Source organism: Mirounga angustirostris, unplaced genomic scaffold, assembly GCF_029215605.1.
Source record: "Mirounga angustirostris isolate CCGP_5_RB_7025 unplaced genomic scaffold, mMirAng1.0.hap1 SCAF_11, whole genome shotgun sequence".
Taxonomy (NCBI): domain Eukaryota; kingdom Metazoa; phylum Chordata; class Mammalia; order Carnivora; family Phocidae; genus Mirounga; species Mirounga angustirostris.
The window spans coordinates 56838661-56866054 of record NW_026991719.1 but is presented as its reverse complement, the minus strand read 5'-3'; the positions used below and the strand labels follow the sequence as shown (position 1 = coordinate 56866054).

The window sequence follows — 27394 nt, the reverse complement described above, 5'->3', positions numbered from 1 at the left end:
CTTTCTAAATAGGCAAGAGCTGTTTTCCACAAAATCTCCTGGCCATGCTAGTACCCAATGAAAATCAATCTCATTGCTTTATAGTTACCCTGCATATTTAAACCAGCAATAGTGTGTGTGTGTGTGTGTGTGTGTGTGTATACTTAGGGAAGTAACACATGGAAACATTGTGGTAAAAAATAATCCAGATAATATATATAAAGGGCAAGTTCCTCTGCTGCCCTACTCTTCCAAAATTCCAGTCCCCTATCCAGAACTAACCACTGTTATCAGCCTGGTCCAGATCTTCCAGACAATTTTTCTAGACATTTACACATATATGTAAATACCTTAAAATATGTGTAGCTAATAAATACATAAATATATTGTGTCAAATGTCTATAGTATTTATGTAAATAGATACAAAAGTAATATATACATACACACATATACATGTGCATATTTGTGTGTGTACCTATTGAAATGTGTTAAAGATAAGTAGAATTACACTATATGTATATATTATTCTATAACTTGCTTTTTTCCAGTCTTAGAGATTTATTTATATCATTGCATATAGATCTAACTCCTGTTTTTGCCATAATGAAATATTCTTGTGCATGTCTTCTGTGCATATGTGCAAGGTTTTTCTAGGGTAAGAACAAGTGGAATTACAGAGTCATGGTGGTACACACTTTTAATCTTAATAGATACTGCTGCTAAATTTTCCTCTAAAGTGGCTATTCCAATTTACACTCCTGCTAGCTGAGTACTTGTGTCCTTGCACCCTTACCAACATTTGATATTACTACACTTCAAAATTTTTACCAATCGGATGGGTGAGAAATAGTATCTTTTCATTATATATGCCACATTTAGTCAAAACTGTCTGACTCCACAAAGGGAGTTGAGTCCTGGGTTACTATAACTCATGGCAATCTTCATTAATCAGAACCTATACCTCCTCAAATTTTTCTTTTCTTTCTTTTTTTTTTTTTTAAAGATTTTATTTATTTATTTGACAGAGAGAGACACAGCAAGAGAGGGAACACAAGCAGGGGGAGTGGGAGAGGGAGAAGCAGGCCTCCCACAGAGCAGGGAGTCCGATGCAGAGCTCGATCCCAGGACCCTGGGATCATGACCTGAGCCGAAGGCAGACGCTTAACGACTGAGCCACCCGGGCGCCCCGTTCCTCAAATTTTTCTACAGCAATTCTTCAGTGATAGAAAAAATACTTAGAACAAGAAACTACCTTTATTTATTAGAAAGAGATAGTGATTTACATGTGATGAAAAGGTACTGTTTACAATAAGAATTTGTTTCCTCCTTTTAAAAAATATTTTATTTATTTACTTGACAGAGAAAGAGAGACACTTGACAAGCAGGGGAGCGGCAGGCAGAGGGAAGGGGAGAAGCAGGCTCCCCACTGAGCAGGAAGCCCGACATGGGGTTCAATTCAGGACCCTGAGATCATGACCTGAGCTGAAACCAAGAGTTGGTCGCTTACCTGACCACGCCACTCAGGTGACCCTATGGTAATTTTATTTTTAATCCTTTGAGGAATCTTTATACTATTTTTCCCAGTGGTTGTGCCAGTCTGCATTCCCACTAACAGTGCATGAGGTTTCCTTTTTTTCCACACCCTCGCCAACACTTGTTGTTTCTTGTGTTTTTGATTTTAGTCATTCTGACAGGTGTGAGGTGATATCTCATTGCAGTTTTGATTTGTAATAATGTCTAAAATTTTTAAATTAACGTATTATACTACCAAATCTTCTCTACAAATATAAGGTAAGTGTCAGAAGGAACAGCTTTAAAGAATTTGAAGTATAAGCCTAGGGAACAGGGGAGAAGGTAGTAGGGCAGGAATTGCTTTTATTTTACTGTTTGGCTTTTACAAATGATATACATGCATCTGCCATAAAGAAAAATTAAGTGTAAAAAATGTTAAACAAGACTGTAATAAGAAAAAGGAAATAAAACCGCTCTCTGGGTTCAGACCTAGTTTGCAGCGACATGGCTAAATGCACCAAGAAGGTCGGAATCGTGGGTAAATATGGGACCTGTGAGGGTGCCTCCCTCAGGAAAATGGTGAAGAAGATTGAAATAAGCCAGCATGCCAAGTACATTTGTTCCTTCTGTGGGAAAACCAAGATGAAAAGAAGAGCTGTGGGGATCTGGCATTGTGGCTCCTGCATGAAAACCATAGCTGGTGGCGCCTGGACCTACAACATGACTTCTGCCGTCACAGTAAAGTTCATCAGAAGACTGAAGGAGTTGAAAGACCAGTAGAAGCTCCACCATTTGAAACACTGCTAGCCTATGGGGCGCCTGGGTGGCTCAGTCGTTAAGCGTCTGCCTTCGGCTCAGGTCATGATCCCAGGGTCCTGGGATCGCCCTGCTCGGCGGGAAGCCTGCTTCTCCCTCTCCCACTCCCCCTGCTTGTGTTCCCTCTCTCGCTGTGTCTCTGTCTGTCAAATAAATAAATAAAATCTTAAAAAAAATTGTTAGAAACACTGTTAGCCTATAATAAATGGGTTAATTTATGTAACAAAATTACTTTGGCTTGTTGTTAAATTTATTAATTAGATTTTCAATTTGTGTTGCATTAGTTTTGCTTTCTCAAAGGATTTGGAAATTAAAAGTTCTTCTAATTTTTATTGGAAAAAAAAGGAAATAAAACCTCTAATGGCAACTCAGCTATTATTTTGGAATACCCAAGGGGAATTCTCTACCCTAAGGAAAAAAAGCGTTGAAAATTCTTTGGGACAAACACTTTTCTTGTTTTTAGGGGAGCCTGTGGTAGAAATGCATGAATACTATCAGGATTTCTTGATTACCAGCATATAGAACCTGAGGGTGGTAGGATATAGCTAGACGGGGAAACAATCAACCCTTTCCTCTACCAGCACAGCCAACATCATTTTGTGGATGGGAAACACTGAGCTACAATGGAAAATAAGGTCTGAAGCAAGGGTAACTCTGTGGAATAACCTGAAAGCCAAGTCTTAAAGGCCTGATTATTAATTAGCAAGGGCCAGATAGAACTACCACTAGGAAAACCAGTTTAGTCATTTGCCAAGTCAAGTGATATCCATTATAAGTCTCTTCCTAATTCACACTATAACCAAGGCCATCTACTAAGAGATCTATCTTCCTTAGAATGTCAGTACGGTTATTAGAACAAAATTTCTCCACAAGTAGGGACCACATTTATTATTATGTTATCAAACTATTTATTAAATACCTATTGCATAAGGTAAGGTATTAGATTAAATGAAACAGAATTGCAGGTTCCCTATCCTGAATGTATCCTTTTTTGGAAAACAACAATGCAACTCCATGTATACTAGGCACATTATGTTCTCTCATCATCATCAAGAACAGTGTGCCCATTCTCTTCCCATACAATTAAAGAGAGATGGTAGACATGAACAAATGCTGCTCTTGTAAATATTTTACCTGGTACTGGAAATGAATGGGCTGTAGTTGGCTGTCATTCTGAGTCATCTTTCTGGCTAGGGCCTCTTTCAGTGCAAGGGCTTTATTCAACTCAACCAGCTCCTTAGACATCTGAGCTTGACGTAGGGCATGCTGAGTAGTGAAAGCATCAGAAGATCTACTGGTCTCTGGACTGGTTTCTACTTGCTGGAAAAGATCAGGATAATGATTTGTAAGAGAAACAAGCCATTGGAGTTCCTTAGGTCCTGCTTCATCAGGTCTCACAGCCACTTCTCCATTGTTAGTACCTCTGTTCTTTTAAAAATATGGCTTCTCATACATTTGCATTAAACATATAAGATGAATCGAGCCTACCTATTTTCCCGCTCTCACGGCACCTTATTTCTTATATCCTTTAACTGACTCTTCTAGAGTAAACTAAATTTCTTGCTCTTTCCTTTATTGATTGGGCTAACATTTCTTAACTTTGACGTCATCCTAAGGGGTCTTTACAGGAGAAAGAGTTCTGGAAGTGGCACTTTAGGAATGGTGGAAATGGAGAAGAGGCTTTGTTTATTCTTACAGAGCTTGCCTCTGGCACCCGATTTATCTCCTATCTTTCTTCTTTCAGAATATAAAAAATACCGATACATGTTTGTTTCAGGGGGAAAAGACGTCTCAAGCAAACCATTGTCTAGCCTTCCATTTTGACTTTACTCTATAACCTTTAGCCAACATCTAATACGTTTTATCTATTCTTGCAACGCAAACACTCCAGATATTCTCCTTGGTTCTTTTAGCTCCTACCCATCCCAACCATAGAAAAAGTATGATGAGAAAAAAATCTCTTCCATGTCTTCTCTGATGCTTTTTTGACTTTGCCAGAATTTCCTGATTTGTTCCTTTCTTCATTCCAACTTGCTAGACAGCTGATGCAGAATACTAACATCTAACAAGGAATCGGTAAGCCAGATTGCAAATAAAGACAATGACATCCCTGAGATGCCCTACCAGTTATACTACTAGACATGGATCCTATGCAATTTAGGGTTTTCCAAAGCTGACATTTACACTCAAGATTTCTGGATTTCCAAGGTATTCTATGGAGGATGGTAACCACTGGGGACACTCATCCTCAGCTGAGTGATAAATTACAGGAAATGGCACAGTTAAAGCTCCCAGTTCCACACAAAGCCAATTACTTACAGCTTCTGGTTCCACTGCAGTATCAATGGCTGCAGCCATGCAAGCAACAGTTTCGTCCTGCAATGACAAATGATGTTTCAGTTTAGGAAAAGACTCTGAAGTGAAGCTTACTAGGGGATTTTATATTGGTTATTCAATTTTTTTCAAGTGTATATAGAGACCGTTTAAGGTGCTGGGCCCATTTTGTGCACACATACACCCCAAACCACAGATTTCCATGTCCCACCTCTTAAGAGTCTATCCTCGTTACAAGGTCAATTGTGTAGTCTTTGTAAAAAAAAAAAAAAAAAAAAAAAAAAGGGTCATGTGGCAATTGACCTATATCTTGCACCTCTCCTGCTCCGTCAGAGATCAATGGGCCAGAGTGAAACATTAGCCGTGTTCTCACAGACCAAAGTTCAACCCGTTTTATAGATTCTACTCTTTATGTTTTTACCACTAAGTCTACCTCTGTAACGTACAGGTCTAGCCAGTTCTCATGGACATACCACCCTAAAAACAGACATACAAAATAAAGGCAATGCAGTAGAAAAGTGAATAGAATGAAAGGTTATTTGGTATTTTTATTTTACAGTCAGTCAAAGTAGCAAGAGCCTACTCTAGAAGGAAATACATTCCACAGGTCGACACCCCAGAAAGATGTGCTCGTGAAGTCAGACAAATATTCTGCAGCTCCTCTCCCTCATATACAGAAGAACCAAGCAATCATAGGCAGCTATTCCAGGTAGTGGTTACTTGAAGGGAAAGGGTAAGCACGGATTCCCTTCCAGAGAAGGGCTATTCCTCTTCTGGGCTCTGGAACAAAAGCCATCTAAAAGGGAAACCTAAAACCACTTATTGGGACTAATTTGTTTATAGGCTATCATACGAGCAAGCTCTGTTCTCCCCACTGGAATTTAAGCTTTATTTGGCATTGGACCATATGGATTACCACCTCTGTTCAAGTGATTCTGCAAGCCCTGGGAAGAAAGGATTCTTTCCAGGAAGTCACATGATTTTTTTTTTTTTAAGATTTTATTTATTTATTTGACAGAGAGAGACACAGCGAGAGAGAGAATACAAGCAGGGGGAGTGGGAGAGGGAGAAGCAGGCTCCCGGCTAAGCAGGGAGCCAGACGTGGGGCTTGATCCCAGGACCCTGGGATCATGACCTGGGCCGAAGGCAGACGCTAAACGACTGAGCCACCCAGGTGCCCCCAGGAAGTCACATGATTAAAGAGGTCATAGGTCAAAGAGCTATTGGCTCAGTAGTAAGGAAAGAATTTAGGGTGAGCACACGGAGTGTCTGCATCGGCCCAGTGAAAGATTACATAGTTGTTGAAACTTGAAGCTCAGTACCTTCAAGGCAAGGAGCAAAGAGGCCTTAGTAAGTGCTATTTGTAAAGCACGTCTCTTGCCCAGAAATTCCCAATCAGTGAGACTCAAAGAAAATTCAGAGGAAGCTCCAGTGTTACCACATGCCTTCTCCTCATGATTTACAATACTGGTGATTCTCCAAGGGCCAGACATGAGATCCTTCTTGACAAATAGCACTTCGATATACTATACGTTAATGGTTACCCTTTCTTCCCTCCCATATTTTCGGTTTCAGTAAATGGACTACTTACAGACCTATCCTAGATTAGTAAAGCCTGTAACACTGGCTTTTGGAGACTTTTTAGTCTCCAAAAGACTTTAGACTCTAGTACCTTCCAGGGGGTCAGGATCAAAGTAGATGGGTTAATCTTTGAAGAAGACATGTTACTGTGGGTTTACCTTTTGGTCTGTGGCCCAATAAAATTTTATAATGCGAAAGTTTAAGCTTTGGTGACATGTTCTACATGAACATGGTAGGATTCTGTCTTCATAATCCTAAATATAAATATGTAACAATAGGATTTATTTCAATCTAACAGTCTCTCTCTCTCTCATTCTAAGGCTGCAACGGAGAACCTCTTGTAAGGTAAAAATACATGATTTGCTGAAGGCGATGGTCAAGGAAACAAAGCTAGGGTACGCTGAGCTATATTAACCAGCAATACCTTCCCATATGAATTTCGCACTTGGAGGCTGTAGGCAATACCATTACTGGGCATGCAAAATGCTTTTTATGGAACTGGTCTTAGAGGAGGGAATAAAAGCAGCAACAACAAAATTTGATTTTGTGGGAACTGAAAGGACTGCATGAATTTCCTCACAGGTGACTGTAGCAAGGAGGTTTGTTTGAATTGTATTTTAAAGGAAGAAATGGTACAGTTTAGTGCTTAAAGCCCCAGGAGGAAGATTCGGGAACAACGGCTGCCTTCATCACTGAAAAGGGGGTGTTCACCCGTCACTTAAAATAAAAATAGTTTTAATCCAGAACGAAGGGCACAAGCACTTACATTTGAAACATTTTGCTTTCACTGTAGTGAGTCTTAATAAAAGCCACAGGATACATTGTTGTGTATTTCCAAAAAATATATAGCTGGGAGGGTCCCAAACAATAGACATGGAGAACTCTGATTCAAGAGTCCAGCAGGAGCTCTGGGCCAAGGGGTTTACTCTGCCTAACTGTGACAGTGGAGGGAAGCCAGGGACTTTATCAGCTTGTGGCAATCTTTAGTACCTTTGTGCTTCACGAGCCAAGTGAATGTTAGTGGCAGAATTCAGTGATTCTACAGAGTTCCTCTGAGTCAGCCCCCACTAGCAACTTCCTCTAGAGGCACACCAGGCACCAGTCGTATCACCAGATCCTCACCGCAGATATGCCTTCTCTTCTGTTAACAACTTGTTTCCATGGGTTTCCTTCATCATTCCCACGTGACTCGAAGCCCCAGAAATGAGGTGGTGGGAAATCCTCTAAGATCGGTGTGGTGGCCATGAACAACGGTGGCCTGGGTCACTCTTCTGTGATCATATAAGCTTTAGCTCCAGTACGGTCCCACAGCCTAGATTATCTTAATTCCGAGGCAGCTCACACAAGGTGTTCATACATCATATGTTTCAGCTATATTTAAGTGGAATTATCGATGGTGAAATTTCACCTTGTGATAGCCATTCTCTGGTGTACACTCTGTAATTTAGCCACAATGAAGTCCTTATTATGTTCTAAACTTTCATCCCTTTTCGCTTTGCCATATACCTTTTTCTTTACATAGATTGTCTTTTTCCCTTTGTGGGACAAACTTCTATTCATTTTTTAGAGCCCAGTTTCTTCTGTACTGACTTCTTCAGTTTTCTAGGCAGTTAATCACCCTTTGCTCATACTGCTAATGTAAGAGGATTAAAACAGAGAGAGAGGGTTCTTAGTTTTCCTTGCCTCCTTTCCCCCTTCTTTGCCACCTCTCCCACTTGTGTACCTTAACCAACGAACAAACTTTAAGGCTTGCAAGAACGACCCTTGAAAATAACTGGACAGTTAGCAGGATGGGGTTGCACCAATGTTCTTAATTTAAGCAAGAGGCACGAAAACTGGAAGAGCCTCCAACCAAAATTTCATGGCAGTTAGCCAGAACTGCTACCTGAGCCAAACCACAAGGACACCCGCCCCTTCTCGCCCTACAAAACTCCAGTCCTGCTTTGACTCAGGGAGTTACCTGGAGTTCAGGAGCTCCCCAAGTGCCTTGGCCGAATAATGCCTTCAGCCGCTTTTGGAGCCACTTAGACTATTTTCTTTTGGATAGTAATACAGTACTTAGCAAGGTCACACAGCTAGTGAGTGGCAGAACTGGCTTCCAACCAGGGTCTGTCTGGCTCTGGAGCCCAGGTTCTCAACTGCTGTGGTCTGGGTGTTGGACAAATGAGCTGTCATCTCGGACTGCTCTGAACAGTTTTGTACAGTACTACTTGTTCTAAAACACTGCTTTCTAGTTTTTTGGGGAGTTTACTCATTTAATTTATTGGCACTCATCCTAACCCTTCCTCCCACAAGACTGCATGGTATTTTTTAAATTTACTCTTTCAGAGTAAAATGCAGGTGTAGATGATTCTGTGATACTGTTTTGACAAGTCTAGGAAACACTGGGCAAGCCCTGAGATGAAGAATCACTGTTCTGGTAAAGTTAAAGCCTCTCCCCAAGAGCTAGAAATTACCACCAGTCATTTATGAACATGTCACGGGTTCAGAATGATAAACAAGAGGGTATAGATGGAACAAAATCAACCATAACCCCTTAACCAACCATCGTCCCTTAACATAACATGATTTCAACTTCAAAAAAAAAAAAGTATATATGTCTAAGGGCTAAAATAGAGAAGGAACACCAACAATAAAAGGTCTTTAGGGTGGTAGGATTCTAAGAACTTTTCTTCTGGGAAAAACAAGAAATAACCGCCGCCCAACCCCCTCCCCCCCACACTACTACTATTGTAGTTCTAAAACTAAATAAAAATGGGAACTTCTAGAATGATCATTCAAACTAATTTATTACTGGTTAGAAAGGAGAGCTATGGTATTCCCTGGTTGCTCTAAGTTATCTGTCAGAAGAACCCAGTGTGTTTAAAATTGAGGTATGGCACAAGGCCTCTTGTTAAGCTAGCCTACACTGAAGGGACAGCAAGTCAATGACCGCCGCCCGGGCTACTAGGCAATTTTTTTTTTTTTTGAAGATTTTATTTATTTATTTGAGAGAGAGAGAGAGAAACAGCATGAGAGGGGATAGGGTCAGAGGGAGAAGCAGGCTCCCCGCTGAGCCGGGAGCCCTATGTGGGACTCGATCCCAGGACTCCGGGATCATGACCTGAGCTGAAGGCAGTCGATTAACCGACTGAGCCACCCAGGCGCCCCAACTACCAGGCAATTTTGCAACTGCTCTGTTGCTGCATCCAGCATTTGATTCAAGCACTGAAATACGAATGTGCCATTGCATATGTAACCTGTGAGTGTCTTGATTTAACGAATTCAGTATTCAGATCATATCCAATGATCCATGATCTCCATCCTCCAACAGCTCACAATCTAGTTGTTTCGGCAAAAGGCAGAGTTAGATATGTTTATATGCAGCAAGAGAAACAAACGAAAGCAGTAAGTCTATTTACACTGCCTCCCCGCCCCCCCCGCAACCTTGGCTTACCGATAGCTGGGTAATCACTTGCTGCAGGTTACGAATTATCTCTACGTTTTCTTTTAATTCCTGGTCTTCCAAAGTTTCCACTAACTTTTGAAGATCCACTTTGAGGCTGAAAATTCAAACAAAGGCACCTAAAGGTTAATCATACTGCAAAGACCAGAGGATCGATGATTATATACTAAGGTCACTAACAGACATTTGGTATGAAACTTACGCTGCATGCTGCCTGAGTTCCTCTAGCTTGGCGTTCATCTTTTCATTCGCTTGTTCTGTCTGCAACAGAGATCCAGGAGATCATCAGTGATGATGCCTGACAGCTTCACTTAATTATGTCCTCTCTCCTACCCCTAATGCATTAAAACCTAGGTAGAGGTTGCCTCCTTTGCTGTAATCAAGGATTTAGTGGGCTTTGGTGATCTAGTGAGAAATGGTATTTTTTTTTTTTAACAGTCATGGAAATTAGCCCTTCAGTTAACATGAACTACTAAAAATAGCATCCAAGCAGCTGGGTCTTATGCTTGCCATGAAGCTCAGACTATGGTGTGGAGTGTGAAGCCTTAATTCCATATAGAACTTTGCAACTGGGGGAAAAAGCAATACTTCCTGGCACGCTACTCACCGCTGTTTGCAAAAAACCCACTTACTTTAAACTGCCTCCTACACTATACAGTTCCCTAGCCCCAGCATAAGGGCACTGAAAATGTAAAAGGGCCTCACACTGAATTATGAGCTGAGCTTTTTTTTCCAGTTACACTATCTGATATGGTAGGCTGGTTTTAGTAAGAGAAAGCAAGAAAAAGGGTGAGGCACAAGAATATGGCCGAGAAGAAATGGCAGAGGGAGACACATTTTGGGAAGGGTGATTGATATTTTCCATTTTATCTCACTCACAGGATCTGTAACATGCGAGACGCTGCAACAGATTTGGGAAGGACAGCTTACAGAGGACAAAAATGTTGTTCTTGTTATGACATTTAAAAAAAAAATTATTTATTTATTTATTTGACAGAGAGAGAGAGATAGTGAGAACAGGAACACAAGCAGGGGGAGTGGGAGAGGGAGAAGCAGGCTTCCTGCCGAGCAAGGAGCCCAATGTGGGACTCGATCCCAGAACCCTGGGATCATGACCTGAGCCGAAGGCAGACGCTTAACGACTGAGCCACCCAGGCGCCCTTGTTATGACATTTTAATGGGACATCAAGCAATAAGCCTTCCCGTAGCCATTATAGCAACCTTATAAAGTTCAGATGGGTATGTGGCTAGAGTAACAGGTTCCATCTGTTACGTCAGCCACACTCGCATATGTGTGAAACACAGCTTCTAGAGTTACTTTAAAGGTACAGAATGCAGCACTGGAGACAGAAAACTGTATATAAAAATCCTCCAGTTCCCATTTTCACCCTTCCAGTAGCAATGGACAATGGATATAGAATTTGGTCCCCTTTAAAGAATCCTGAAGCAGCATACGCCTCCTTGACTAGAGAGCGCATGGATGCGTGAAGGCGTGTAAATTACAGATGTTCAATTACATTTTGGTGGAAACTCATTTTCGCTTTTGGCAATAGTTTGCACAATTAAAAACTGAGTTGTATTTAGACTAGTAGAAAAATGTTAGCGGCAGAGCCAGCACGCACTGATCCGGGTTACTTTCAGACAGGTAGTAGATACAGAACTGGAGTAATCAGTTGAGTAGTGATCCACTATTTGGAAATTAACCATATGTGAAAGGAATTAACATGAATTTCCTAGCTGTTCTATCTCACCATGGCAGCTGTTAGGACAGAATATGAAATATGACAACATTAGGGGAAAGGAGGTACAGAAGACCTAAAATCTCACTGAGGGGATAGTTACTTGATATTACGGATAAAGATTAGGCAAGACTTTAGGTGACAGAAGGACCTGGTTCTTTCCTCTCTGGTATTTTAGAACAAATCTACTTTAAAATGAGATCCATGTGGATTCTCTGTGGTGGATTTATACGATTCTTTTAACTTTTCTGTATGTTTGATTATAAGCCTATGTGTTTACCCTGGAGGGGCTCCATGGCGGATATGGTGATATTAATCCATTCCTTTCCACATAACTTGTCTCTCATAATGAGAAGCATGTTAAATATTTCAGAAACCAAAGCTAGTAAGTGTCCAGATTGCTAGTGGCTCAGTCGTGGGGGCCTCACCAAAATGATCCTCTCCAACATCTGGGCTGTCTGACCAGCTGCCTCGCTCAGACCACGACTTAATTTTTCATTCTCTTCTACCAGGGACTGATTCTTCTCCATCAGGGACTGTAGACTTTCTGATGGTTCCACACTAAAACAAAGAAAGTAACATAAGAAACAGACCTGTTAATAACACCGATATCAAAGGTGGATAAAAATATATCCCATAGACCTTTTAGGTGTGTGTGTGGGGTTTGGTTTAAAATTAACCCCCAGGGGCGCCTGGGTGGCTCAGTCGTTAAGCGTCTGCCTTCGGCTCAGGTCATGATCCCAGAGTCCTGGGATCGAGCCCTACATCGGGCTCCCTACTCCCCGGGAAGCCTGCTTCTCCCTCTCCCACTCCCCCTGCTTGTGTTCCCTCTCTCGCTGTGTCTCTCTCTGTCAAATAAATAAATAAAATCTTTAAAAAATAATAAAATAAAATAAAATTAACTCCCCAAAGCCTGGAAAAAAGTGTGTCCATTCCAATTCCAGTCAGGTCGTATACTGAATGAGTAAGAAACATATGCCTGAAATACTTTGAATTAATGGTTTGCAGGAAGGTAATAATTCAGAGCCAGCCATAGTGCAACAGAAATGACTAACCTCTACCCTTAGCTCTTAGTTTAAGATCTTTCTATTTGTACCATGTAGCTAAGAAGTGAAGGCTAAGCAAAATAAGTCAATCAGAGAAAGGCAATTATCATATGATCTCATTCATATGTGGAGTTTAAGAAACAAAACAGATGAACATAGGGGAGGGGAGAGAAAAATAAAGCAAGATGAAATCAGAGAGGGAGACAAACCATAAGAGACTCTTAACTCTAGGAAACAAACTGAGGGTTGCTGGAGGGGAAGGGGTGGGGGGATGGAGTAACTGGGTGATACACTCTATGTTAATTGAATTTAAATAAAAAACAAACAAACAAAAGAAGTGAAGGCTAACTGTAGCTAAGATACATGTGTCTCCCTCCTCTTCCCACTCTCAATCCCTCATTAACGATTTAGGGCAGCAAGGAAGGAAGAGGTACGGAGGACGCAGAAGTGACTCCGCTCAGGGCTGAAATTTAACCTCATCAATATAAGTCAACTACCTATTTACTGAAGTTTAGGGAAACAGCAATTAAGAAGTCAGAGATTTGATATAATGACCAGTGGCCACTGACAGCACATTTCACAATTCTCCATAAATGTTCCCTTCTAAATGCCTGCCTTGCTTGAAACCTCTTGTTCATTTGTCTATCAATTTTAAATTGCTTAGAGTGGGTGGTGGCAACAATGGTGTCCATATCAAGTAGGAGTGGAAGGGAGGAACAGAAATAGCTTGAAGGAATACATATAGATAAGAACCTTTGGAACTTATGCAGATTACTTGGTATCAGTTCCAGGCTAATGGAAAAGACCAACAAGATGGACAGTTTTGTTTTGTTTTGTTTTGTTTGGAATCCACTGGGATTCCTTGTTCAAAAGACTGGAAAATAGGACTGGTGAAAAAAGATCAGAAGAAATATGAAGATTTGGATCTGAAGGAGACTGAAGGGAAAAATGAATAGTTGTCAAGGCTATAATAAAGAGAAAAAGAAGGACAGGGAACAGCTGTTCTCAATCTCAATAAAGAACTGAAAAGGATTTCAGGAATAGATGCCCTCTCACCCAGCTTAAGACCTCCAGGAATTCTTAACAGAAAATCTTAGCATGCTCTTTATCATGAAGTTAATAGCAAGGCCACAGTATAAGGTCTAAGGTTATACTACTGAGAATTTACTAAGACTCTTTTTAAAAATTATTTTTAATTAAATTTTTTTTCTTAAAGATTTTTATTTGTTTATGTGAGAGAGAGAGAGAGAGAGCGCGCAAGTGCACAAGCAGGGGGCTGAGTGCAGAGCCTACACGGGGCCCGGTCTCACCAACCCAAGATCATGACCTGAGCCGAAATCAAGAGTGGAACACTCACTAAATGAACCACCCAGGCGTCCCGAGAATTTAAGACTCTTATGAAAGAATGTTCAGTTAAAATGTGGATTATAAAGATAAACAATTGGCAAATTTAGTGTTCTTTTAGATTGCTCTGATATTTTCTTATTGTTATTAAGCTGAAAACTTCCATGCATCATTTATGTAAGTTGACAAGCTCCAAAGTAATGATACTTTTAACTCAATAGTTTTTTCTCCTAAAAATTTCCAGGGTTTCTCTAAATGGGGGGAAATACAATGGAAAACCAGTGTTTCCTCTTTTGCAGGCTATTTAATTGTCAATGTTTGGAATTCAAGTTAGCTGAGCATATGCATATTGATAAATGCTCACAGAAAATCAATGCAAAATCTTCCATGACACACATTCAAAAAGAAAAGAATATAATCGTAGGACAAAAAGCAAAAAAAAAAAAAAAAATCCATTTGTATGAACTGTACATTTTGTAAAAAGCCTTTATGAGATGTCTCTTTTTTTATTTGAGAGAGCGAGCGAGTGAGAGAGCACAAGCAGGGGGAGGGGCAGAGGGAGAGGGAGAAGCAGACTCCCCGCTGAGCAGGGAGCCCGATGTGGGACTCGATCCCAGGACCCTGGGATCATGACCTGAGCAGGTCATGCAGGTCAAGCAGGCAGAGGCTTAACTGACTGAGCCACCCAGGCACCCTGAAATGTCTCTTAAAATATACATTTTTGAGAAAAGAAGTAGTATCTTTATTTCTCTGTAAAATGTTGAACAGCTGAGTTCACTGTTTGATTCATCAACTGTTTCTTAGAATCTATCTTTGTGTAGCTGAAACTATATCCTGTAGTATATTCTTGGTGGTTGGAAGTCTGGAATAGTTTTCTTTTTCTTTTCTTTAAAGATTTTATTTATTTATTTGACAGAGAGAGACACAGCGAGAGAGGGAACACAAGCAGGGGGAGTGGGAGAGGGAGAAGCAGGCTCCCCGCAGAGCAGGGAGCCGGATGCGGGACTCGATCCCAGGACCCTGGGATCATGACCTGAGCTGAAGGCAGTCGCTTAACCAACTGAGCCACCCAGGCGCCCTGGAATAGTTTTCATTAGTCTTGTGTTCATTAGTCTTGTCTTACATAAAACAGGTCTGTGCTAAACTGAAAGGAAAGGAAGATGGGTCAGTTGCTTCTAAACTGGTTAAACTAGGGGCACCTGGGTGACTCAGTTAAGTGTCCGACTCTTGATTTCAGCTCAGGTCATGATCTCAGGGTTGTGAAATTGAGCCCCGCATTGGGCTCTGCACTCAGCGGGGAGTCTGCTGGAGATTCTCTCTTTCCCTCTCCCTTTGCCCCTCCCCCTGCTTGTGCTCTCTCTCTCAATAAATGAAGTCTTAAAAAAATAAAATAAAGTGGTTAAACTAAATTAGGTCTTTAAGAGATCCTTTAAGAGATCCCAGCTTTCCTCAGTTTCTTTATCCAACATTCTTAAATTATTATCAGGAAACCAAGATTAAATTACCCAAAGAAGGAAAATTACAAAGAGAAGGGTGGTCATCTTTGGGTGATAAAATTATGGCAATTTTAAGAGTTATTCTTTATACTTTTCTAAATGTTCTACAAGAAGCAATGTACCCCTTTAAAATGAGAAAAAATGATTAAGAGTTATTGAAAATAAGGATATCAAAAGAAAATAAGCTCACACATACATAAGAATAAACTCCAAATGAAAACATGAAATGTAAAAAATAAAACCAACATAAGTTCTAGAAGGAAACATGGGCAAATGCCTCTTTAACCTTGGTGTAGGGAAAGGCATTCTAATTATGAATCAAAATCCAGAAGCATGAGGAGGATGTAAACACCAGAGCCACTCTGGAAAACAGTTTGGCAGTTTCTTGAGAAGTTAAACATGCAACCCAGCAATTCTACTTTTAGATATCTGCCCAATATAAAAGATATGTACATACAAAAACTTGCAAGTAAATGTTCATAACAGCAAAATTCATAATAGCTGAAAAGTTGAAACAACTCAAAAGTCCATCAACAGGTCAATGGATAGACAAAACGTGGGTTATCCAGACAGTGGAATACTACTGAGGAATAAAAAAGACATGAAGTAATTATACATGCTATAACATGGACGAATCTGAAAAATGTTATAGGTGAGAGGTGAGCATAGCATAATGTTTAGAGAAGTTGAATCACTATGTTGTACATCTAAAACTAATATAATATTGTGTGTCATCTATCCTCAAAAAAATAAGAGATGTAGTCTATATATACAAGGGAATATTACTCAGCCATAAAAAAGAATGAAATCTTGCCATTTGCAATGACATGGATGAAGCCAGAGGGCATAATGTTACGTGAAATAAGTCAGACAAAGACAAATACCACTGCTTTCACTTATATGTGGAATCTAAAAAACAAAACAAAACAAACAAACAGAAAGCAGAAACAGACCCACAAATACAGAGAACAAACTGTGGTTGCCGGGGCGGGGGGGGGGTGGCGAGAGTATGAGTGAAATAGGTGAAGGGAATTAAGAGGCACAAACTATTCCACCTCTGGGTCTATACCCAAAAGAATTGAAAGCAGGGTCTTAAAGCATTCATGGCAGCATTATTCTCTATAGCCAAAGGGTGGAAGCAACCTATGTCCCCTGACAGATGAATGGATACACAACATGTGGTATACATGTACAATGGGATATTATTCAGCCTTTAAAAGAAAGGGATGTATGGTGATTAACATAACATAATAATAAAAAAAATTTAAAAAAAATAAAAGAAAGGGAATTCTTTTTTTTTTTAAAGATTTTATTTATTTATTTGACAGAGAGAGCGAGAGAGGGAACACAAGCAGGGGGAGTGGGAGAAGGAGAAGCAGGCTTCCCGCTGAGCAGGGAGCCCGATGCGGGACTCGATCCCAGGACTCTGGGATCATGACCTGAGCCGAAGGCAGACGCTTAACGACTGAGCCACCCAGGCGCCCCAAAAGAAAGGGAATTCTGACACATGCTACAACATGGATGAAACTTGAGGATATTATACTAAGTGAAACAAGACAGTCACGAAAGGACAAATACTGTATGATTTCACTCATATGAAGTGCTTAAAATAACTAAATGAAAGTAGAACGGTGATTGCCAAGACTGAGGGGAGAGGGGGAATTGGGGTGTTATTGTTTAACAGGTACAGACTTCCAGTTTTGCAAGATGAAAAAAGTTTTAGATGATAGATAGATGGTGGTAATAGCTGTACAGTATTGTGAATGTACTTAACGCCACTGAACTGTATACTTGAAAATGGTTAAAATGGTGAATTTTATTTTATGTATATTTTACCACATTTTTTTCAAAAGGTCCAAAGGATCAAAAAACCTGATAGAAAAATGGGACATATGAACAGATAATTCATCAGAAAGAGATAAAAGTGGCCCTGAAACATATGAAAAAAAAAAAAGCTCAAATCTGCTCATAATTAAAGAAATGAAAATTAAAACAAGATACTGAGATAGCATGTTTCACCTATCAGACTGGCAAAAAACTGAAGAAGTATGACAACACATTCCACTGGTGAGGCTCTGGGGAAACAAGTGCTCTCATACATTGCTGTTGAGAATGCAAATTGGTATACCCCATATTCTGGAGGGGAATATGGCAATATGGCAATATCCAACAAAATCACACATGCACTTACCTTTTGCCTCAGCAATCCCATTTCTAGAAATCTACCCTGAAGGTAAATCACTAATAATATGAAAACTGAATAACACAAGGTTATTCATTGCAATGTGTTTGTAATTACAAAATACTGGAAACATATCTACGTCCATACCACCCTGAACGTGCCCTATCTCGTCAAAATACTGGAAACAACCTAAATGCCCCTACATAGGAAAGCTGTTGAATTAATATGTTTGGCACATTTACACTAACAAGAGTACCATGCAGCTGTAAAAAAGAATGAGGAAGACATCTAAGAACTGGTAAGAAATGATTTCCAGGAAATGCTGAGAAGAGGAAAGCCACAAAGACTATCTGTAGTATACCACCATTCATATATGAAGAGGATATGAAAAAATATAGAAGTATATGCTCATTTGTACAGGAGAAATACAGGAAGGCTATGCCAGAAACTAAAGAGAATGGTTAAATACGGAGGAGGGAGAAAAGTGGTAGAAATAAGGGTGTGATGGGGATAGGGTGGCAGGGATGAAGAGGGAATGACATTTCATCGAATATTTTTTTTTTAAGATTTTATTTATTTGACAGAGAGAGACACAGTGAGAGAGGGAACACAAGCAAGGGGAGTGGGAGAGGGAGAAGCAGGCTTTCCGCTGAGCAGGGAGCCCGATGTGGGGCTCGATCCCAGGACCGACCTGAGACGAAGGCAGATAAACGACTGAGCCACCCAGGCTCCCCTGAATATTTTTTTTTTTAAATATTGTGGTAAAAAACATGTAACAAAATTTACCATCCTCACCATTTTTTAAGTGTATATACAGTTCAGTAGACTTAAGTATATTCACATTATTGTGCACTGGATCTCCAGAACTTTTTCATCTTGCAAATCTGAAACTTCGTACCCATTCAACAATTCCCTCCCTGTTCCCACCCCCACCCCAGTCTATTCTTTCACAGTTTTCTGCCATTGCTTTTATTTCTACACTGTTCTTTATGTTCCCCTATATGGACATAGACCTTTACCTATGTTTTCCTCTAGTTCTTTTGTGGGTTTTTCTGTTTTTAAAAAAGTGTGTAAAAACATATAAAACTGGGGCGCCTGGGTGGTTCAAACTGTTAAGCGTCTGACTTTTGGTTTCAGCTCTGGTCATGATTTCAGGGTCATGAGATGGAGCCCTGATTCAGGCTCTGTGCTCAGTGGGGAGTCTGCTTGAGATTCCTTCCTTCTCTCTCTGTGCCCCCCACTCACTCATGCTTTCTCTCTCTCTAAAATAAATAAATGAATCTTTAAAAACAACATATAAAACTGTCTTAACCACTGTTAAGTGTACAGTTGAGTAGTGTTAAGTATATTTACATTGTTGTAAAACAGATCTCCAGAACCTTTATCTGGTAAAACTGGAACCCTATACCCATTAAACAACAACTCCCTTTTTGCCCCTCCCCCCCAGCCCCGGCACACCACCATTCTACTTTCTGTTTCTATATCTCATATAGGTGGAATCATACAGTATTTTTTTGTGACTGGCTTATTTCACTTAGCATAATGTCTTCAAGTTTCATTCATACTGTAACATGTAATAGGATTTCCTTCCTTTTTAAGGCTGAATAATATTCTACTACTACACACACACACACACACACACACACACACCCCATATTTGCTTTATCCATTCATCCACTGATGGACATTTGTGTTGCTTCTACTTCCTGGCTATTGAGAATAGTTCTGCTATGAACATGGGTGTGCATATATTTCTTTAAGACCCTGCGTTCAATTCTTTTGGCTATATACCCACAAGTGGGATTGCTGGATCATGTGGTAGTTCTATTTTTAACTTTCTGAGGAACCTCCATACTGTTTTCCACAGCAGTTATACTATTTTACAACCCTTCCAGCAGTGTACAAAGCTTCTAATTTTTCCACATCCTTGCCAACATTTGTTATTCAGTTTTTTTAAAGGTTTTCTTTTATTTGAGAGAGAAAGAGCGCATGAGCAGGGGGAGGAGCAGAGGGAGAAGCAGACTCCCCGCTGAGCAGGGAGCCAGATGTGGGGCTCAATCCCAGGACCCTGAGCCAAAGGCAGATGCTTAACCAACTGAGCCACCCAGGCGCCCCTCAGTCTTTTTTATATTAGCCATCCTAATGGGTGTATGGTGATATTTGATTGTGGTTTTGATTTGTATTTCACTGCTATTTCTTTTTGTAGAATTCTGACTCTTAGAGCATTATAATATTTCATATACCCTTCACATACCTGAAACAGAAACAATTAAAACCAACCAAGTCGTAGGGGGAACCCTAAAATGGAATACAAATAGTAACTGTGGGAACCAGTATCTTGCCTGGATACTCTAAGCCTAAAGACAAAAAGAACTGTACATAAATGCTGTAATCTAGTTCATAAAAGTGTTTCTCACAGGGGTATGGGCTAGCAATTCTGAAACTACTTTATGTGTATACTGGAACTGAACAAGTCAATAGATTGCAGATAATGAGAGCTGGTTTCTCACTGTTGGAAAAAGGAGTTATAAATAAGGGGAGGAGGAAGGCTAAAATGGACTCTGTAGTGTTGGACTGGAATCAAAGGTATCAGTATAAAATCATGGCCTTTAATATATATACTGATGGATATGAAAATATACATATGAGTGTATGTGTGCATTACTAGACATACAGATATTTCCTAGCTCTACCCACTGAGAGGGCCTCAGTGACACCCTAGTAACAATGAGCACACCTAGCACCCAGATTGCGTTTATAAACACTATTTTCCAATAAAAAAAAATCAGGGCTCTTTGGAGATATGGTTGATTCTAGAACTGGGGCAAGGAAAATATAAGATCGGTGTGGAACATCTCCTGAAAATGCTTAAAAACTAGAGGGTGGGGGAGCCTGGGTAGCTCAATTGGTTGAGTAGCAGACTGTGGATTTCGGTTTGGGTCATGATCTCGGGGTCCTGGGATTGAGCCCCACGAAGGGGCTCCACACTTGGCAGGGAGTCTGCTTGAGGATTCCCTCTCTGTCTACCCCTGACCCTCCCCCACTCATGCTCTCTCTCTCTCTCTCTCTCTCTCTAGAATGGATGAACAAATCTTAAAAACAAAAAACAAACAAAACTAGAGGGTGTATTAAAGAACATAAGAACCACCCTGAGAGAGCTCCTACTGGACAAAGCAGGAACACTTTGAGCAATAAAACAAATATTGATAGTATTGGATGTTAACCCATAGAATAAAATAAATACCCATGTGTCTATATGGATATAAATAAATAATCAAATAAATGGGGGAGAAGAAGCAGCTCTTCCTCACAGTAGAATTCCAATGAATGAATTTCTGAGGCCAGAACCCATGTTCTTTCTATCACATCAGGCTGCCTCAAAGCTAACTAGCAAGTTTGACAAGATCCTTACCTTGATACCAAGTGCTATCAGAAACTTGAGTATATCAGGGGAAAACAACTATCAGGAGAAATGGCCTCTACTAGAATATACATTTAAAATTAATCTATAACTCTTACGTTATAGATCCAGGCAGGGTACCTCCATGGGCTTGTAGCAACAAGACCTGTAGCTGTTGTACCTGGGAAAAGCAAAGAAAAATAGTCAGCTAATCACCAATCAAAAGCTACTTATCCCTTATCAGCTAAATTACTACAATTAGCCATACAGTAATTTTACTTGATACCTATGAAATTGAAAGCATATCTTAGGCATTACAGAAAGCATCAGGGTTGATGATTCAATGACAAAAGTCCAAACAGCATTATATGAATGACTAGTACTTAGAAGATGAGTTGTCCCTTTTACCCAAGCATCTTAATGACTTTTTATTGAGCATCTATTTTTTTAAAAAACCAAACTCAGCACGGGGCTAGGTAATGTGTGGGGGGGATATGAGAATAAACTCTCATGTTTTTTTTTCAAGTTTACAATCTAGTTGACAAAGACAAGCCTAAGGCTTGAAATGGTAAGAAACAATACAGGAGAGAAGATGCTAATTCATAAAGTACAGTTAAGTACTCTAGGGTTCTGAGAAGAAGCAAAGTAATGAAAATTCCAAAACAGTCAAAAGGAGGCTTCCTGTGGCTGGATGTTAAACTGGAGTGCACGCACGATGATTCTCTCCCATTCCCTCCTATGGCAAAGGAGGAACTGTTCTGCCTCCTATGACCAGTCTCGCTGCTTACACTCTGGATCCCAACTCTTCTTGCCTCCTCATGAATCATACTTTGTTATCCCTTCTCTTTTCTGTATCTTCAACTTCTCCCTTTCTACAGGATCCTTTCTATTAAGATTAAAACATGTTCGGGGTGCCTTGGTGGCTCAGTCGGTTAAGCGTCTGCCTTCGGCTCAGGTCATGATCTCAGGGCCCTGGGATCGAGTCCCTTGTCAGGCTCCCTGCTCAGTGGGGGAGTCTGCTTCTCCCTCTCTCTCTGCTCCTCCCCCCGCTCATGTGTGCACGCTCTTTTTCTCTAATAAAAATTAAAAAAGAAAGATTAAAACACGTTCACGTCTCTCCCATCTTAAAACAAAGCAAAGGCACCTTTCCCAATCCCATTACTGATCTTTTTTTTTAAATTTTATTTTATTATGTTATGTTAATCATACATTACATCATTAGTTTTTGATGTAGTGTTCTTATGATTCATTGTTTGTGTATAACACCCAGTGCTCCATTCAATACATGCCCTCTTTAATACCCATCACCAGGCTAACCCATCCCCCCACCCCCTCCCCTCTAGAACCCTCAGTTTGTTTCTCAGAGTCCACAGTCTCTTTGCCCTATTTCTCCCCTTCACAAAGTTTGAGAGAACAGTCTAAACTCACTGCCTCCATTTCCTTTTGTTCACCCCTCACACTTGCTCCTCAAACTCCTCTAATCTGATTTCTGCCCATAGCATTCCACTAAAATAACTCTTGCTAAGGTCACCAATGATCTGCATGTCACTATATCCTCTGGGCATTTTTCAGTCTTCATTGTACTTCACTGTTTGGTAGCATTTGGTTTACCGGACACCATGCTTTCCTGCCTTTCCTTCTATTCTTCCAGCTGTTCTTCTAAGGCTCTTTCTTGGTTAACCTTTGTGCCAACTGTCCTTTAGATGATAAACCCTCAAACCTCAGTATCAGTCTTCTTGCTTTATACTCTCTCCTTCAAGTCTCCTCTCTGCCTGATGGTTTCAATTACCATCTGTAAACTGGTGACTCCCAAATTTATCTCAAACACAAATCTTTCTGAATTTAGAGCTTTATATTTAACTATCTACTTAATATTCCCACTTAGTTGTCTGCTATCCCGAAACCTGGCCCTTTTCTAGTGCACTCCAGGTCAGGGAACGTGCAGTTTCACATGCAGAAATCTGGGTGCCAAACCCTCATCCCCTTATCTAAGCCACTGGTCATTTCTTTCCATCACCGCCACCACCACCCTAAGTCTGAGCCACCATTTATCTCTCACGTGGACCACTGAGTAACTTCTTAACATCGTCTCCATGAATCTACTCTTGCTCCACTATAATCCATTTCTACACAGTAGCCAGACCATCATTTCAAAATGTAAATTATCACTGTTACCACCCTGCTTATCATCATTTTTAACACTGTCCATGAGGCCTTGATCAGGTCTCTGCTTCTTCTCCAGTCTCGTATTGGAATACTCTTTCCTGGCTCCCTCAGCTCTAGCCACACCGCCATTCCTTCAGTTCTTCAAATGCACTATATACCTTCCTAAATCAGGACCTTTTCAGACTTGCTATATGCCTGGCACTGTTCTAAGTGTTTTCTGTGTATTAATTCACCTAACCCTCACAAAAACCCTACGAGGCAGGTACAATTATTTCCATTTTATTTTATATATTTTTTAAAGATTTTATTTATTTATTTGACAAGGGAGATAGAGAGAGCCAGAGAGCACAAGCAGGGGGAAATGGCTGAGCAGGGAGCCTGATGCGGGGCTTGATCCCAGGACCCTGGGATCATGACCTGAGCCGGAGGAGGCAGACGCTTAACCGTCTGAGCCACCCAGGCATCCCAATTATTTCCATTTTATGGATAGGGTAGCTGAGGCACAGAGAACTTGGCCAGGGTACATAGCCAGTGAGTTATAAAGCCAGCATTTGAATGTGGGCAGTCTGACTGCAGTGTCAAAGCTCTTAACCACTACACTTTGCCACAAATGCTTTTTCTTCTCCCAGGAAGCCTCTTCCTTCTTTTCTGCATAGAGAATTCCTACTCAATTCCTCAGATCTCAGTTCAAACATTGCTACTTCAGGGAACCCTTCTCAGCTTCGATATATAACAGAAGACCCTATTCCATAATGTCATACTACCCTAATATAGCACACTATCTCATATGTTGGTATGCTTATGTGTTTGGCATTTGCTTCTCCCACTTAGGCAGTAAGTTCCACGAAGGCAGAAACCGTGTCTGCTTTGTTCAGTAATGTATCCCAACACAGTACCTGGCACATAGTAGTGTTCAATACATATTTATTGTTGGAATGAATGAACAAATAAGTGACTAGGAAGAAGAGCATTCTTGGCAATAAAAATAGACGTGAAAGAAAGCAGAGGGGCAGGACTGAGTATGGTTTTTTATAATTAAGATGGTCCTTTTTTTTTAAATATTTTTTTTTTAAGATTTTATTTATTTATTTGAGAGAGAGAGAGCATGAGAGGGGGGAGAGTCAGAGGGAGAAGCAGACCCCCTGCCGAGCAGGGAGCCCGATGCGGGACTCGATCCCGGGACTCCAGGATCATGACCTGAGCCGAAGGCAGTCGCTTAACCAACTGAGCCACCCAGGCGCCCCAAGATGGTACTATTAACAGGTAAATTACTTGTATTTTCTATAGTGACCCCTAGGAGGGAGGGAGGGAGGGAGACAGAGGAAGAGAAGGGAAGGGGAAGCTTTAGACTAACTGAATAGTAGCTCTTACCACCAAGGAGGAAGGCCAGAGACGGAGTAAGCAGTACACACTGGAAAGAGTACTATATCCTGGAAGGCAAGAAAACTTGATCCCTCCCCCAAGCCTGGGTCAATCCAACTACCTCCCTTCTCATCTCCTCTACCAGAGCTACTGAGTTGTTACACAACAATTTATATTGATACCAGCACAAATGCATGTGCCTAGTCTGTTACCTCTTCCATTCCCATGATTTTAAGCCTCTGGTCTCTTCAATCCCTCTACCCTATTATCTGGTTGCTTGCTTGTAGAAGATGACTTTGCCTCCTACTACACTGAGAAGGTAAAAGTTGTCAGGCTGAAAATCCCTCAATTTCCCTTCTTCTCCCTCTAAATTATTATCGCTGTAGTCTTCCTATCCTGACCTTTTTTCTTCGAGTCTTGGGGGCAGGTCTCCCCTTGACTGTCTAAAGCCAATCCCTCTTTATTTGTGCTCAGGATCTCAACTACTTAGAGATGGTCCCTTAGCAACTAGCCCCTATTCTCAGTTTCAGTCTCTCCCAACTGGTTCTTTCACTTGTTCAAGTTTCTTCCATATTTTTTAAAAACAAACAGATATATATCCTTTGGTCCTTGACTATCTAGCCTTTGCCTTCTTTTATCTTGCCTTCTCGAAAAAAGAGCCTACCAGCTTCCTTCACTTCCCTATCTAGCATTCACTGACCAGCGCACAACAATCTGCTCCTGTCATTCCCCTGACCCTCTTTCTCACCGAGGTCACCTTGTTGATAAAAAAAAAAAAAGCAAAAAACCCCCACAAAATCTGGGGCGCCTGGGTGGCTTGGTTGTTAAGCGGCTGCCTTTGGCTCAGGTCATGATCCCAGGGTCCTGGGATCGAGCCCCACATCGGGCTCTCTGCTCGGCGGGAGGCCTGCTTTTCCCTCTCCCACTCCCCCTGCTTGTGTTCCCTTTCGCTATCTCTCTCTCTGTCAAATAAATAAAATCTTAAAAAAAAAAAAAAGGACACTTTTCAGTCCTTATTTTACACTTTATAAATTTGTACTTTTGATGGTCCTCAAAACTTTCTTCCCTTGTCTCCCATGATATCATTGCTTTTCTTCCTACCTGTTGGCTCCTTCTTAGTCTCTCTTTTTGTCTTCCCTCTTTTCCCCATTCCTTAAATACTGCTGTTCCCCCAGAGTTCTGTCTTTGGCCCTCTTCTCTTCTTGGCCATTCACTCATTCAGCAAATATTTAGTGAGTACCCTGAATGTGCCATGCACTTTTTGATGTCGTCCACTCTGTAATTTCAGATTCTATCTAAATGCTAATGACTCAAATCTGTTCAGACCTCTCTACGTTAAACCCAAATGGCCAGCTATGTTTGAACAACTGTACTTAGATGTCCCCCAAGCTCTTCAAATTCAAAATGCCCCAAACTGAATCTCATTGTTTCAATTTTCCCACCTGACCTTGTTTTTCCTCCTCTATTCCCTGACTCAGTGATTGGTACTACCATTTAATCAGTTGTCCAAGCAAGAAATCCAAGAACAGCCTTGATTCTCCCTGCCTCCCCTTCCACCTCAAATTTGTTACCAAGCAAGCTCTATACATTCTACTTCCTTGGTTTTTTTTTTTTCTTTCTAATTTGCATTCTTCTCTTTATTTCTATGGCTACTGTCTTTAGTTCAGGCCATAGTTCTCACCTGGGTTATTATAATAGTAGATCTGTGGGGGATATGTTCCAAGACCCCCCCCGCTCCAGTACCTGAAACAGTGGCTAGTACCAAACTCTATATATACTATGCTTTTTCCTATACATACATATCTATGATAAAGTTTAATTTAGAAATTAGGCAAGTAAGAGATTGACAGTAATAACTAATAATAAAATAGACCAATTATAATAATATTAACAGTTATGTGACTGTGGTTTCCCCTCTCTCAAAATATCTTATTGAGATACTGTCCTTAGCCTTTTTCTTGTGATGATATGAGATGATAAAATATCTATGTGATGAGTATCTAAGTGAGGTGAATGACATAGGCATTTGTAGTGTTAGGCTACTATTAACTTTCTGACAGTCCGTGAGAAGGAGAATCATCTGCATCCAGACCATGGTTGACCATGGGTAATTGGAACTGTGGAAAGTGAAACCATGGATGGCCGGGGGGGTACTAGTGTAATTTATTTTCTTACTTCTAGTCATACCCACTTCTAATCTAATTTCTCTACACTTGCTAGAGTGATCTCCCTAAAACACACATTTCACCATTCACCCCCTTACTTAAAATCTTTCAATGGCTCCCCACAGCTTTCAGGTTGTATTCCAAATCCTCTACTAGGTCATATAAGGACTTTAAGGATCTGATTCTTGCCCACTTCTCTTGCCTCACCTCTCACTGTTCACTTCTTTATCTGCAAAATCTCCAATGCCACCCTCAAACCTTACATATGACGATAAACATGTCAATAGGAATTACTTTAAGATTTTCCCAAACTAAAGGATGCTTAGCTATCATCTCTAAACCTCTGGCAGAGGAGAAGCTGAGAAACAGAAGATCCATCATTCCACTCACATACTTACAATTTTTCCCAACAAATTTTAAGGCCCTTGTACCTGTTGCTTCAGATGATTAAGTTCGGCTGTCTGGGGATCAATATTAACAACAGGTTTGTTCTTGATTTTTCTTGCTCTGTCAGCATAGCGAAGGGTATTCAATGTTTCTTCTAGATTGGAGTCAGCAGGACTCACACAGGCTATCATAAGAGTATGGCTATTACCTCCTAGAGAATCTGAAAAAGAACAACGGGAGGAAATAAAATCAAACAAGTAGGATGCAAGCAAAGCTGTCCATTTGGGTTGGTGGCTTCAAACTCAGAGCTCTAAGAAAAAAATTCTTAAGAATCTGCAAATTTCCTATTTGTGTCGATAGAAAAACACTAAGATTTTTGGTGTGTAAATGATACAGTTTAGAATCCTATTCCATGTGTCCCCACTGTTAAGATTGTGATT

At 40.6% G+C, this 27394-nt stretch overlaps 2 protein-coding genes across 4 annotated transcripts in view; one reads left to right on the top strand and one right to left on the bottom strand.

The window, feature by feature from the left end:
* KIF4A (kinesin family member 4A) overlaps window positions 1–27394 on the bottom strand; it is a 116804-nt gene that overhangs the window by 44531 nt on the left and 44879 nt on the right. For all 3 annotated transcript variants that reach the window (XM_045879259.3, XM_064574206.1, XM_064574205.1), the window contains 7 exons: window positions 26999–27174; window positions 20994–21055; window positions 11835–11967; window positions 9870–9928; window positions 9659–9764; window positions 4627–4683; window positions 3442–3627 (listed from right to left, as the gene is read on the bottom strand). In XM_045879259.3, the coding sequence (XP_045735215.1) occupies window positions 3442–3627; window positions 4627–4683; window positions 9659–9764; window positions 9870–9928; window positions 11835–11967; window positions 20994–21055; window positions 26999–27174 (779 nt within the window). The remainder of the gene's footprint in view (window positions 1–3441; window positions 3628–4626; window positions 4684–9658; window positions 9765–9869; window positions 9929–11834; window positions 11968–20993; window positions 21056–26998; window positions 27175–27394) is intronic.
* Window positions 1996–2271, top strand: LOC123847305 (large ribosomal subunit protein eL43-like). The gene has a single exon (XM_045879257.1). It carries the CDS (start codon window positions 1996–1998, stop codon window positions 2269–2271), a length of 276 nt encoding a protein of 91 aa, XP_045735213.1.